The following is a 15,071-nucleotide window of genomic DNA, read 5'->3' as shown; positions in this document are numbered from 1 at the left end:
AGACCATACAGTCTCTGTTGCAATTTCTTAACTCTGCCATTGTAGTGCATAAAGCAACAATAGACAAAACTTAAAAGAATGAACATGGCTTTACGCAAAACAAACAAACAAACAAACCCTTCATTTACAAAATCAGTAGCAGGCAGGCTATCAGATTTGGCTTGCAGGCTATAGTTTGCCAATCCCCAGACTAAAGCAAGGGAAATATAATAATAAAGTCTCAGGGGTTTGATTTGTTTTGGGGAAAAGGTTTGGACAAAATGCTTTAAACATTGAAGACAGATTAATAATTGATGCCTAACACATTTAACATCATCTTATGGTATTTTTACATTATTTAGGCATGCTTAGGGTCAAGGGTTTTAATACAGCATTAGCAGGAAGACTCATTTTATTACCCTTCTGTCTAGGAAAGCCAAATGCAAAAAGAAAAAAACTAAAATCTTTGGCTCGGGGAAAAAATCTAAATTTTCTTTAGTTCACGTCATACCTTGGCAGCATAAAATTCTGAGGTAGAGTTAAAGGAAGGTTTATTCAACCACTGAAGGATAAAGGGAGAAGCAATACTTTAGAAGTATTATTAAAGCCTACTCACAGTGAAGCAAAAGAACCACTCTGTGACCCAAAGGGCTTAGGGGACAATGTGACAAATTTAGCTTCCAATTTCTCTATTAAGAGAAGCAACAAAGTCTCGCAGGTAATGATAGTCCTAAGTAAAATGACAGAAGAAAGGCCAGTAGAGCCCAATAAATACTCAAAGGCATAATCCTATAATGGCACTTTAAGTCTCTGACTCTACTTCTGGAACTTGGCGTGACTGTACATGAGCCTGGTAGGTCAATTTTAGCACTCTGTGATAGCTTAGTAGAAACCTCCCAACCTGTCCTGAGCATCAAACCAAAACAAAATCAACCAGTAGTGAACTTACAGCTGCTGGCTGCTGGCACTGAGAGGCTGTAACTAAGAGAGCTTGCTCCAACTTCAGACCTGTATAGACCATCTCCGCCTGATGGAAAGAAAAAGAATCAGCTATCAATGACACACTACAACTAGAGAGGTCCTGCAAAGAATAACCTAGTGGTAGCAACCCACGTACTTCATGTTACTTTCCCCAGGCATTCCAGAGTCTAAGGACTGACCACAGAATTACAGACACCACTGTCCCTGTTGGAACTGATCAGGGATACATATCTGGGAAATGAGGTTCATCAGAGCAAGCCTTAGATAAGGCCAAGTTAGCAACTGCACATGCAATGGATATAAAGTGTACTCCTACCCCTCATTACCAAAAACACCCTTCTTTTCTCAAAAAAATTAAGATAGGAAAAAAGACAAAGGCCTAAATTTATGCCTAAAATTCTCAAGGTATTCACTTCTTTAGGTTACAGCTATTACACAAATGTTGGATCATGATCCATTCTCAGGTATTTATTTAATCAAATCGACTTAATGAGCCATAACCAGCACTTTGTTAAGTGAAACAGAACAGAAAATAAAAAAGGAGTGCAATACATCAGCATGAAATTACTTCCAAACAAAAAGTTTTTAAAAAGTTCAATACTAGTATAAGCATTATTTTGTGAAACTTATCTCAGTTGTAAATATGGATTTTCTTACTGAGGGGCCTGGTCAAAAAAGTTTAAGAAATATGAGGCTATAAGCACTATTAAAATACAAAACTTCAAATAAGGTAATCTGTTTTTCTGCATGTACATTTTTAAAATCTATAAAAGTGCTACAAGTTAAATTTTTTTTCAAATGTTAGACTGTATAAAGTGAAAACGCAAACCCCCACACTCCTATTTAAGTCCCAGTTCCACACTCTAGAGCTAACACTATTGCCAACAGATGGTATCTAGGAGACTCAAACTACATCTTCTAAGGATCAGGCAACCAGTCTTGTCAAAGGGTCAGGAAGATCCTTAAACATGGTTACTGCTTACAAAGGATCACTCCGATGATTAGCAGGAAGACTCTGGGTCCCAAAGAGAGAGACCAAATATGTATGTGAGTGTGGGGTGGTGGTGGTGATGACGTGGGTGGCAGTACATGAAGGGAGGTAGGAGGAGAGGCAGCAGCACATCTGAAGGGAAGTGGGTGGAAGCACCTGTCATTGCCTACTTCATATTCTTGCTGTGGGCTAAGTGTGAAAATAACTCATATTAGCATAAGCAATAGCTATCAAGTATAGTTTTATAAATGCTAAGTCACGATAATGACTCTTTTGAATAAGCCACCCTGGGCTTGATTATGTAACATGCTGGGATGAGACGGGTAGCATGTTCTCACCACAAAGATGAACCAAGCCACATTTTATGCACCAAGCAAGTTCCCTGTATAAAAGAAGCCCACGCAGAATATGTGATAAAAGCAGGGGGCCTGGAAAAATCTAAGGAACCATTACAGTGCCTGGACTGAATACTGGGCAGGAGTTAGCTAGAAAGGAGCTAAGAGCCTCTTAAACCAAGGACAAGGAGGATTTGAAGAAAATGGGAGAAAGGGGGAAAAACATCCTTACATGTTTCTGCACATCTCCTCCAATCTCTTTACTAATCTTCAGGTACTCTGCCACAGAACCAGCAAGCAGTGAGTCGAATGCTTGCACATAAGGAACTGCTCCTGATGAAGACAGACATACCACAAAGAATCAGTCGTGCATCAGAAAGATCAATTGTTAAAAGGCACTTCCATATAAAGTGGAGAGTCAAGGCTATACAGTAAACAGAATACTAGAACATGGGTCAGGAAACCTAAACTTAGGTTCTAGTGTCAATACCATCACTAACTGGCTATATGACCCTGACTAAGCCCCTTTTCCTCTTTGAGCTTAATTTTCTTTATCTATGAAATGAAAATCAACAAAATGATCCTCCAAGGTTCCTTTTAGCTCTGACATTCAATTGGTGCATATGCAAAATGACCAATTTGCCAATCATTTGAAGACAGAAAATTTAAATATCACTTGTCGTTTGACTTGCACTGGTGTCATTTTGCTAAAGAAAGAACAGGAAATAGCACACAAGCAGGAAGCTCTTGCATTAAAATAACTTAACCACAGGCCTCCCTGCACAAGTCACTTCCTCTGTTCACAGCAATGCGAATTACAAGCTATGAACTTTCTAGATTAAGTGTTTTGGGAAGGTGGCTTCAAAGGAGAGAATACACTGAGAGAAAAATTTCAGGCCAAGACATTGAGTCTTCAAAGCATATTGCTTACCTTTTGTATCACGGTCTCCATACCCACAGTGCATGTCAGAGGCATGGGATACTGCCTCCAGGCGGCCCACTACTCTCTCCAATCTTTCTACCAGATTTTGCATGTCAGCCATAATGCGCCACCTGCTGAAACAGATCAAATGTCATTTGTTGTATTATTACATAGTACCTAAGGAGAGAAGACAATGCTCTAGGGGGTGAAGAGGATGCCAATTCTGAGGGAAAGAGTCATTTAATAATAAAATGAGATGGAAAAATAGTCTAGCATATTTGCAAAATCATAAAGACCTCATTAAGCAAGAGAACTACCCAACAAAAGGTGTTCACTGCAAGCAAATGTTCACTCATTCAAATACTGAATATTTATGATACCATGAAATATCATAATTTAGAATTTACAAAGTAGAGTCACATATATTAGTTTGTGCCTTTCATCAGCTATTCAGGGATGGAAAGATCATTATCATGCTCTTAAGATAGAAAACTGAAGTTCAGTGTCCTTTCCTACAACATTCTGCTGTCTGCATATAAATGTCCAAACCATGAAAAATAAGATATTGAGCATGCCTTTAATATCTTAAGTCTGATACAGGAGGCTTGACATGTACAACTATGAAACAAATAGAAAAAAAAATAAGATGATCTAAGATAGGATAATACAGGATTTCAGAAAGGGGAAGAACATATGGTTGGAAGGCTCAGATAAGGATAGCATAGAGAAGCTGCCATTTGAGCCAGGCTTCAAAGAAGGATGGGAAGGATCTGGATATGTGGTAGGGAAGAACGGACACATCCAGAAGAGCTTTTACAGATCTTTCACTAATTTATTTGAACTAGCTTCATTCGGTGTCTAATATCCTAAAGAAAGTAAGCTTCACCAGAGCAGTGACCTTCTCTGCTTTGCTCCCTATTATACTCTACCATCTAGACCACTACCTGACAGGTAGAAGATATTCAATAAATACTTATGAAGCTGAATGTCAATTGTAATCGAAAAATTTAAATAAGTAAATATATATATGAAGTTAACCTGAAATATAGCATCCCAAAACTCCAAAGGGACAAGTGTTCAGAAAGCTGCATACTATACACATAAATAATTATTAAATGTTATCTATATTTAGCTATTTAAAATGCTTGAGACCATAAATGAGCTCATAAAAATCAGTGAAATTTCAATCAAAGCCTTGACTTGGGAGAGATACCATTTCAAAGAATTAATTAGTTCAGGTAACTGAAGTAGAATGAACTCAACTCCCTTGAAGCTGCTTAAACTGACCATTGCAATTACAGTTCCTCCAAAGATGACATCATGCCAGCATATCTCAACTCAACACATTGTTGTCCCTGTGGAAGAGATAAGCAGCCCACAGATAAAGTATCCCTGTCCATTCTTTTCGGTGTATGGGCTCTTGTCTCTCTGGGCCCAGTGACTTGCCAGAGAATGTTGTTTAAAAGAGAATCAAAGGAAAAAAGGAGAATGTAAACTAAGAAAACCTTTCCATTCCTTAGCCTGAAGATGTAGCAGCAGCCTCTAAGTCTCTGCTCTACTCACAAATAGGGCAGACTAGAAACAGCCAGTATGTTCTCCCCTATGTTATGCTACTATCACCCGAGTCCCTGAATTGCTGCCCATTCTGGGTACTCTCCATATATATATAATTTCCCACACTCGATAAATCCCAGGGGAAAAGGCAGCAAATGCAATAAGCTCACCAGTTCTGTTATAAAACATGTTCCTTCATACAAAATGAGTGCCACAGGTTGAGACCAGTGTTAACGTGGAAACACAGTACAAGTAGCTCTAAAGATTGCCAGGGTTGGTGAACACTTACCAATCTTAACATCTTAATACAGTTTCATGGCATTTGGTTCCTTTTTTCTATTTCACTTATAAGCTTTCATTGCTAAACAAAAGCTATAGTTCTGCTATCTAAAGCAGAATGAAAAGGGACAACACAACTATGATTTATAGCTAATCTCATTCTACCATTAACCAAATATAGAATGGTAGCTAGTTGTTGTTGTTTTTGGTAGTGGTGGGATGAAATGTGAGATGTTAAGCAAAAGACTGTCCAGAATTGAAGACACCAAAAGACATACCTTGTCTCATTGTCTATACACACATATTCACATTCTTTAGGTGGTCACGTCCACTCCTAAGCCTTCCACTACCATATCACAGTACCATCCAGCCTGATTGCCAAGTAGTACCACCACAACCACTATAGACTAATAACTCCCAAAGTAGTACATCCAGTTCAGGCCATTCTGGGATTCTGAATTTTAGATCTAGTTTCCACCTAGCCATCTCTACCTGGATGTCTCAAAGCCATCTCAAACTGAAATATCCAAAACAGAACTCATCATCTTCCCACCCCACCACCTCAGTAATCCAGTATTACCATTAATCACCCGACTGACCAAGCTAGTAACCTGGTTACTGCTAGGGAGGAAAGTGTAATTGGTTAACAGCATGGTCTTACATAGAAGTCTGACAGAAAGTCACAGAGCATTCATAAGCTCTGTGACTGAGTGTTAACAAACTTCCTGAGCCTCAGCCTCATCTGTGTAATGGGGACAGAAGTACAAAATCCAAAGGGCTGAAACTGGTCCTGCTTTATCTCTTATCACTCCCTCAGTTTTATCTTTTGCCACACCTTTCCTCAGCAGGCTATAGCAATCTAGGACTATGTGCATATTCCAGAAACAATCATGTTTTTTTCTCACTTCTGAGCCTTTACAATGCTATCCTCTTTGGTTGGTTGCTTTCTCTTCCCAAATCTGTCCCATCTTAGAACTCCTGCTGCCTTTTAAGACTCGGCTAAGATATTGCCTGCTCTAGAAAGCATTTCCAGTTTGGGATGCTTGTCCTGCTCAATCTGCCCCCTCTCCAGAACTCCTATTTTCCATTAAGTCTCAGCTAAGGAATCACTCCCCAAGAAGCATGTCCAGTATGTGCTCCCACAACATCATGCACTTTTCTCTACCACACGTTTATGGTTTTAAGTCACTTACTTAATAGTCGATAGGCCATTAGCCACCCTAGGGCAGGGACCATAGCTTTGTAATTCCAGTACTATAAATGTAATAGGCATTATAAATAGAGTAGGTTGGTAAAAGTCCCTGAAAAAAAAAAAAAACAACAAAACAAGGCCCTCTTTCCCCTCAACACAAGCCTAGATATCTCCTCTCTCTGATAAATCTGGGGAGAAGTATGTTTTTCTACTCCTTCCTTCCTTCCTTCCTTCCTTCCTTCCTTCCTTCCTTCCTTCCTTCCTTCCTTCCTTCCTCCCTCCCTCCCTCTTTTCTTTTCTTTTCTTCTTTTTCTTTCTTTCTTTCTCTTTCTTTCTTTCTTTCTTTCTTTCTTTCTTTCTTTCTTCTTTCTTTCCTTCCTTCCTTCCTTCCTTCCTTCCTTCCTTCCTTCCTTCCTTCCTTCCTTCTTTCTTTCTTTCTTTCTTTCTCTTCCTCTCTCACTCTTTCTCTCTTTCTCTCTCACTCTTTCTCTCTTTCTCTCTCTCTCTTTCTTTTTTGCTTGTCTATTTGCAGGATCTTATGAACACTTCCATTTTTCAAATAAATGCTGCTTTCTTGGGCACGAATCACCCTGACATAGAGATCTTTAAACCAAGTACCATAAGGAAAATAAGCTTGTTTATTAGATTATGCAATATTAATTTAAAATAATATTCCTCTCTAGCTTTAAGTGCTTTACAGCACCAATCTATTGCTCCTTGAGACTTAAAAAACTCTGTGATTTATGTTATGAAGACACTAATCTCCATTTTTAGAATGAAAAAGCCTACAGAAAGTTTAAAAAGCATGCCAAATATCAAACAGCCAGCAGGTAGAGACCCTAGGCCTTGAGCACAAATTCAGAGGCTCTTCCCACCACTCCACATGTCTTTCAAGCAATTAAGTAACTTTGTGGTTCATCAGAACATCCAGCACCCAGTGTCTGCTGAGCACAGCACCATGGATTCAAAGCCTCTTTATGGTGTCTTTAGTAACATTATTATCAGCAGCTCTCAATTTTCTTCACGGAGGCCAATATTTTTTCACATTCAGGCTTAATGACACATGTTTGGAAGGTAAATGTTTAAAACAAGGGTTTTCCCAAGTACAGAAATGCCAGAGTAGAAAATTCTGCCTAATCTTGTTCCTTGCTATTTCTGATGACAAGAGCCAAGAACTATGTGTAAACGTCCATAAATGAATATACAGATTCCCAACTATGTAAGCATTCATTATAAAGCTTCACAAAGAGAGGCAGTCCTAATTACACAAATCTAAATAAAATTAGGATTCAGGAGATCAAGGTTTGAGTCCCAACTCTGCCACATGTTTACTGTATAACTTTAGGGCAGTCATTTAATGGATCCTCATCTAGCACACAGAGATATAAGGATCAAAGGAGTACATTTTATAGAGGAATAGTCAATTTGGGAGCCTTAAAATACAGTTTGATCAGTGCATACTATATGCTAGAATACAGACTCCTCCCCTTCCCCAGGAGGATGAAAATTTATCCATTCTCCTCTCCGGCCTCCAGCCCCATCAATTTGCAGCACTTAGACAACCTGGTACACAGAAGATGCTCATAAAATGAATGTGCTAAGCACTGCAGTGACTACTGAAGATATAGAAGACACATGATCCCTTCCCTCTAAAAGCTTTCATTCTTATTGGGAAGGCCAACACAGGTGAAATGCCAATGGAATAAATATGGAAAACTAAATTTTTTAAAGTTCTGTTAGAGATTATCTAACTTTACTTGGATCAGGCAAAGTTAAAATTATCAGCCTTTATACTAAATCCTTTTCTTTGCAGAATATTGTATGGTTCTGAGTTATATAGTATAAATGACTATGTGGTGTGAGAATTTAGAAGAAATCACTGAGGACTGGAGGTGGTTTCAGGAGGGAAGGGGGCATCTTGATGGAAAAAAGGTAAAAGAAAAAAGAAAAGACATTCCAGAGCAATCAGAAGCAATGAGAGTAAAATGAAGAGGCTATACACAGAAAGTATGAGTAGGTTAGCCCACATAGAGCATGCAGTATGAAGTATGACAGGAAACAAGGCTGGATAAGCAAACCAGGCTAGGTTATGGAGGGCACTGAAAGCCAGGCAATATTTGCATTTGATGCTATGATAAACGTGAAGGCATTCAAGGGTTTGAGTGAAGGAATATGATGAAAGCAAAATTTTACGAGTACTGTCTGATAAACAGAATAGTATTTGTAAAAAGAAAGATACTAGGGTCTAGGTTAGGTTGAAATAGAAAGATCCTAGGGTCTAGGATAGGTTGAAAGATGTTCATCTAGCTGTAGAACAGGAATACTACTGTAAAAAGTATTTTTTATATTTCAAAGGAAAAATTCCACAACATCTAGTGTCTAACCAGATTGAGAAACCAAATTAAAAGAATCAATTAACCTACAAAAATCAGTTTTAGGCAAGTAAGTGACCAGCACCTGAATTAAGTGGTATGGAAATACAAAAGAATAAAATAGTTTTTCTGCCATAAGGGAGTCTAGCAGGAGAAACAAGGCTACCTTCCACTGAATCACTGACTCTTAGGATAAGGAGGGAGGGAGGAAATCATCTTGTATAAACATCATCTGATACCAGAACAGTCCTTTCAACATTCTCAGCAATTGGTCAGGTAGCCTCTGTTCAAATACCTTCAGTGTGGAGAACATGAGACTTCTAAAGGCAGCCCATTCCATTCACACAGCTCAAAGTATTTAAGTTCTTCCTTATATGGAGGTAAAATCACTCCCTGCAACTTCCACCCACTGATCCTGGTTCTGCCCTTGGAGGTCACACAAAACAAGTTTGTATTAAACACAGGACAAGTACTAACTGTGGTACTGACTATTGAGGTACAGTAGCATTACAGAAGGGACTCCAGAGTTGCAAATCTAGTGGCCGAAGAGACTGATGACACTACAGGCAGAAGCATGTTATGCAATGTTCTCAATGTTCTAGTTAGAGTAAGAAGATGAGTTCAGTTTGGATGTGAGAGGAGTGAAGAGAAGATGAAGCTTCCAATTATTTCCAGTAGTTATAAATAAAGCTTAGGGAAGGATCAAGGCCAGAGATAAATGTTTGCAAGTCACTGGGAAAGAAATGTCATGAAGTCATGAGAAGGAAAGGCTCTGGGAGGACAATCACATAGAGCAAAAAGAAACTAGAAGCTTGATTCTCCAGCAATTTCTTTTGTGGCCTGAAACCAAGAAAAATCTGAAATGGCTAGTGATTCCTGTCACAGCTGCTTCGTACTCTTATCATTCTAACAATTCAAACAACCCAATTTTTCTGCCTATTCAAGGAAGTCGTTCAGAAGTAAATGGAACCAGGTTACTCCTGCAGCTCATTTCTCATCTCACCAGGCAATTAAGCCAGTGGTATGCATATTTATTTGAGTAGAAAGTTGTTTTTTCTCTAAGTCATACCCTTAAGTAAAATTGAAAGGAAAGAACTATACAAGTTAGCCTATATATGGCAGCCCAACTGATCTGCTTCAAAATGCTTCCCTTGGCCTGGACTTTGTAATTCTTTTCCTGAGATGTTATCCTAAGAAAGTAATCCTAATGTGGGAAAAGTGAGAGGTGGAAGGTGTTCACTGTAATGTTAGCTTAGACTTCTGGTTATAAAGGAATAGCTAAATGAGGAAAAAGACTTGACGAAAACACAAAATTTAAAATATTTGTCACAGAGTAATGGGGTTTCCCCTCTATATTTTCCAAACTTTCTTTAACAAAGCTGTATAACTTCTTTATACTGAAAACAAACAGCTCCACTTGGATATATCTTTTAAAATACCACTGAGCCAGAAGGCATTAATTAGTTCTAGTCCTAACAATATAGTTCTCATCACCAGGCTCTAATATGTCACAAAGCAAGAACAAGACATGATAATAGGAGATATTTACAAGTTGGCTGTTTTAATCCAGAAACCAAAGAACAGACACTACTTTGACCCAGCAAAGATGCCATCTAAATCTAACCCAAATCAGGAGCTACTGTTCTTCCCCAAGCATTTGGTTTCCCTGATGAAACCAATGACATTTTGTGCCTGAGTCACTGCCACCTGAGGTTTAGATTAAAAGAGAAAGAAAAGCCTATCTTCTAGGGAGGGAAAGAATCCAACTCAATATCAGTATTTGTCTCCTTTCTTAAACATGGTCCTCTATCTGAAACTCCAGGAGTGAGTAAAGGTGATAACAATGTACAAGCTGAAGTCAGACTTGGGAAATAGCTGTTTCAATGCTTTGGGGCAAACAGATAACTAACTGCGTGGCCATGAGTTCCTCTCTCTTACATCCAAGGAATATTATGAATAACTTCCTAACAACATTCAGCAGGCATCTTTGACACTATATAAGGAAAAACTGCATTGACTGATTTCAGCTGGGCAGTTGCTTTAAACAGGACAGAATTTCCCATTCTCACGTGTAAACATAGATTCAAGAATGCCGTTTGTCCCTAGTCATGATTCAGCTACAACTAGATGTATGAAAAGACCTCTGACTGTAAATCTATAATTAACTTAAGTATAGGATTTTTTCTAACCTCTGGAGGAAAAAACCAAAAACAAACCAAAAAAAAAAAAAGGCAAGCTCACTCCTTCCATGAAACATTTCAACTATAACTTCAATAAAGTTTTCCGGCCAGATGGAAAACTTTGACACAACAGGTTTGGTAATACAAGGCAAACAAAGCTGCACTGTAGCTGAGAAATACTTTTAGAGCTATGATTCTTTTTATGGAGTTTACATAATGGCATATAAAGAGATAGTTTCAAAAAAAGAAAAATAGTTTCATGATGGATGCTGTAACAGCATTAATTTAAAGATGATAATTCTATAATAATTTAATCAAAATAAACATTGAGGCGCAACATCATAAACTATATGCAATTTAAAATAAAGGCTAAGCCCTGTCCACTAAACCAAGCTGTCTAAATGCAGGCAAGATTAACAACACAGGAATTTATGTATCCCCAGTGTAGGAGATATGTAAATCTGCTGACTCGCACTGTCAACCTACACAAAACTCTCTTCTATTGAGTGCCTAATCAGCAGCATTTCTCTATTAACATCACATCCTCTGAGGAAAAAAAGAAAAAGGCAAGTCCTTCAAGACCATCCAGGAATTCCTTGAATAAACAATATTTTTTGATGTCTCAATGAAAGACATGATTCATTCACTGCAGGGTACCCAGTTCTTCTCATGTGCCATACACTGTGCTAAGCATGGCCACAGGGCCTGATCTCAGAGAATTTAGTTGAAGAGATAAGACTCTCACTGCACAATCTTAGCTATGATAGTTTCTAAAGCAGTGGTTCTCAATCAGAGACAATTCTGTCCTCCAGAAAACATATGGCAATGTCTGGAGACATTTTTGGTTGTTATACTGAGGGAGTGTTACTTGCCTCTAATGGGTAGAGGCCAGGGATACTGCTAAAATCCTACAATGCACAGGACAACCCCACAGCAAAGAATTATCCTGCCCAAAATGTTAACTGTGTCAAAGTTGAGAAACCCTTTTCTATCATAATAAAGAGTAAAAGGGAAGTGCAGGAGCATTAACAAATAAAATGCTAATGCAGTAGTTTAGGACTCTGTAAATTGAAATGTCAATCTGCACCATCCAATGAAAACTAATTAGGATAAGGATCACATTGTGGAGAATTCTGTAAATTGGACAATGGAGCTTAGACTTGATTCTTTGGGAATATGAAGCCAGTGAAGGGTAATGAGATGAAAATACTTCTTTTTAAAAGATTACTCTGGTTGTGGTAGAGAAGCTGAACTATAGGCATGAAAGCCAGCTTAGTAGAAAGTAAAAAAAGAAACTGATGATAACTCAAAGGAATAATCACTAGGACTGGGTAAAATATGGCTTGAGGATCCTTAGATTTCAAATCTCAGGATTAAATTTCAAACCAGAAGGTTCAACTTCCAATGATACTATGCATTTGCTTGTTTAAGTAAAATGAATCTTTGACTCATAATGCTTTACATAAAACTAAGTCACTTTTTAAAAGCTTAGTCCCTGGTTAAAAAAATAATAACTGCAACTAAACAAATGTATGTATAACCAAAAAAGGGGGTGAGGAAAAAGACCACCCTTCAGGTTGGAAACATTTTACAAACTAAACAGTTAACCTCCTCAAGGCAAAAATATACCTACTCTGAACTTTAATACTATCACTCTATTTGCATGATAGGTTGTACTGACAAAGTTCAATACTTTCACTGCTATCATTTTATTTAAATTCCTCTGAGACATAAATTACATCTAACTGATTGAAAAAGTATTTCTGGGGAAGAAAAAGGCAGGAAATTCCTACAGAAATTTCTTTCTCCTGGACTGTAATAACTCAAATAATACGCAAACTGCCAACCACAGAATAAAATCCAAATGCATTCAAACAAGGCATCCAAAGACCTCTGTAACCTGGCAACCATCTATCTTTTTTTGGGGGTCTTATCTCTGCCACAAACTCCAGGCTCCAGTACTTCACTGAACAATATGAGCCCTCTCCTGCCTCCACATCTTTGCTCTTGCTGCTTCTACTAGTTGAGGATACCTTATTAGACATCTTTACCTGGATGTGCTGCAAACACTTTGAACTCAGTATGTCCAAAATTCATTTTTTTTCCGTGCCACCTCCCCAAATCATCCCTCCCTCTCACATTACCTATCTTGGTGAATGGTACCGCACAGTTCCCTAAGCCAGAAAAACAGGTAATCATCCTAGACTATTCCTATTTCTTCATTCCCATAAGCAACTAGCCTCCAGTTTGAATTCCATCTTTTTAATATTGCTCAAATCTGATTCCTCCTCTTTCCCACTGTCATTGTCTTACTTCAAGCCATGATTATGACAACAGCTTCTAAACACTAGTCTATTTTCTCATTATGTCCCTTCCCTCTGGACAGACTGAACTTTCTAAAACATAAATCTAAAACACATTATGTTTCCTACACAAAATCCTTCAAAGCCTCCCCATAGCTTTCAGGATAAGATCCAGAACTCCTTAGCATGGTTTAAAAGGTCCTTCATATTTGACCCCCACCACTTTCCGTTTCCTCCACTTCTCCAAGCATTACTAGAATTCCAGTCACAATGAACCAGTCATGACCTTTCACACGTCCAGATCTCCATGTCCTTACACCATATAGCTAAATAAATCCTGCAAGACTTGGCCTCCCATTTCCTCCTCATAGACTGAAAACCTGACATAGGTATTTATCCTCTAGTCATATAGTCTTGTGCTCACACAGTACACTAAAACATTGTAAGCCACCCCTGCTTTACTTGTGTGGCCCCTTCTCTTCAACTGCACGAGAACTGTATTCTTAGCCACTCATTTAATATGTGCCTCACAAATATTAAGGGTCAAGAAATAATTGGTGAATGATGAACGTGCTAGGCTGCCCCATTTTTCACTTGAACAAGGATCCCTACAAAGAACTTCAACTGATAGTTCTGATAATAACCTGTACCTTAAAAGGTTGTCATCCTCTCTTCATCGAGCTTATTCCTATTTATTCTTCAAAATTCATCTTAAACTTTGCTTCTGCAGAAGGGAATTTCCTGATCCCCTTGTTATACACTTTCATAGCACCCTGTTGTTCTTTCCTAACACTCATCACATTTATAATTACTTCTTAAATGTCCTTGGCAAACAGTTAGCTCCACGAAGGCAGGATCTAGCTGGTTTTGTTTCAAAACTGCATTCCCTGGATGCGGCAGAGTGCTGAGACAGAATAAACAGAATTTGTACCGAATGTAATTCTGTGGGGCAAGTAGAGATCTCCAGTTAAGATACGAGCAAAATGAGGCTCAGAGTTACATCAAGCAACTATGGCTACAGATAACTTATGGATGGAGGCAGACCAAACCTGAGCCATCTGATTTCAGGTCCAGAAGTATGCAAAATCCTCAATAAAGTTAACTTGGCTCTTCGGAATAAAAGCAATAGACTAGAACGAAGCAGAGGCTAGCTGAATGCAAATACAAGGACCTGTCCCTCTCTTTTTAAAAACTCCCAGGCATTCCAAACAGGGTGCATTACGAAAAAAAAAGTTCTAGGCAGTGGGTGGCCTTTAACTTGCTGCCCAAGAGAGGACACCTACTGGAAGACCACTCCAAGGCAAAGAGAGGTTCCCAGTAAATGAACGTGGGAAGGATCTGGGGCTGGTAATCTAAGGAGCTGAAGTCATGATTCCGACTCTTTCCCTCACTCGCTATACGATCTTAGACCAGCTTCTTCTCTCCGGGGATCAATTTGCCCATCTGTGCATAGGAACGAGAAGATTAGGAAGACTAAGGTCTTGGAGGTTCTTTCAATCGGGGCACCTTAAGAATCAGGTCTCCGCTGAGGCTGATAACCAGGACTGCGAAATCCAGTGGAGGCGACTCCTCAGGAGAGCCCGGCTCAGTTGGTCACCCCGGCCCCACCTCAAGAGACCGCGCCCAAGATCCCAGGTGGGCCGGAGGGCCTCCGCTCCAGGCCCCTCAGCAAAATTCACCACGCGCGCACAGACCAGAAAGACCATTAACAACGCAGGGGCCAGTGGGCCGCAGAAAGGACCCCAATCCCTACTCAGCCGCGTACCCTCACCTCGGAGTTCTGCCTCACCTCCGGACTGCGAACAGCCGCTCTCCACTTCCGGCAAGAACAGCCCAGCAATCTTCGCGCGACCCACTTCCGGGCCCTCACTGGGCGCGGCCCCCCACCGGAAATAAACGGCCAGCTGAATCCCCAGGCTAGAGGAGGGCGGGGAAGGAAGTCCGGCTACCCGCTTGTGACTCCGCCCCCTATTCAACCCTCAC

At 39.4% G+C, this 15,071-nt stretch overlaps 1 protein-coding gene across 3 annotated transcripts in view; it reads right to left on the bottom strand.

Annotated features, from left to right (window-relative positions):
• Window positions 1–15,071, bottom strand: part of CAP1 (cyclase associated actin cytoskeleton regulatory protein 1) — a 23,166-nt gene extending 8,095 nt beyond the window's left edge. The window contains exons 1-4 of one of the 3 annotated variants that reach the window (XM_036232350.1): window positions 14,878–15,071; window positions 3,218–3,339; window positions 2,519–2,619; window positions 929–1,006 (exon numbers count right to left, since the gene is read on the bottom strand). In XM_036232350.1, the coding sequence (XP_036088243.1) occupies window positions 929–1,006; window positions 2,519–2,619; window positions 3,218–3,329 (291 nt within the window). In that variant the 5' untranslated portion in view covers window positions 3,330–3,339; window positions 14,878–15,071. Of the gene's footprint in view, window positions 1–928; window positions 1,007–2,518; window positions 2,620–3,217; window positions 3,343–14,859 lie in introns of all 3 variants that reach the window. The other 2 variants (XM_036232348.1, XM_036232351.1) reach the window with 2 other exon arrangements.

The sequence above is a fragment of the Rousettus aegyptiacus genome, unplaced genomic scaffold (assembly GCF_014176215.1).
Source record: "Rousettus aegyptiacus isolate mRouAeg1 unplaced genomic scaffold, mRouAeg1.p scaffold_m13_p_1, whole genome shotgun sequence".
NCBI classification, from domain to species: domain Eukaryota; kingdom Metazoa; phylum Chordata; class Mammalia; order Chiroptera; family Pteropodidae; genus Rousettus; species Rousettus aegyptiacus.
This window is presented reverse-complemented; position numbering and strand designations above follow the sequence as displayed.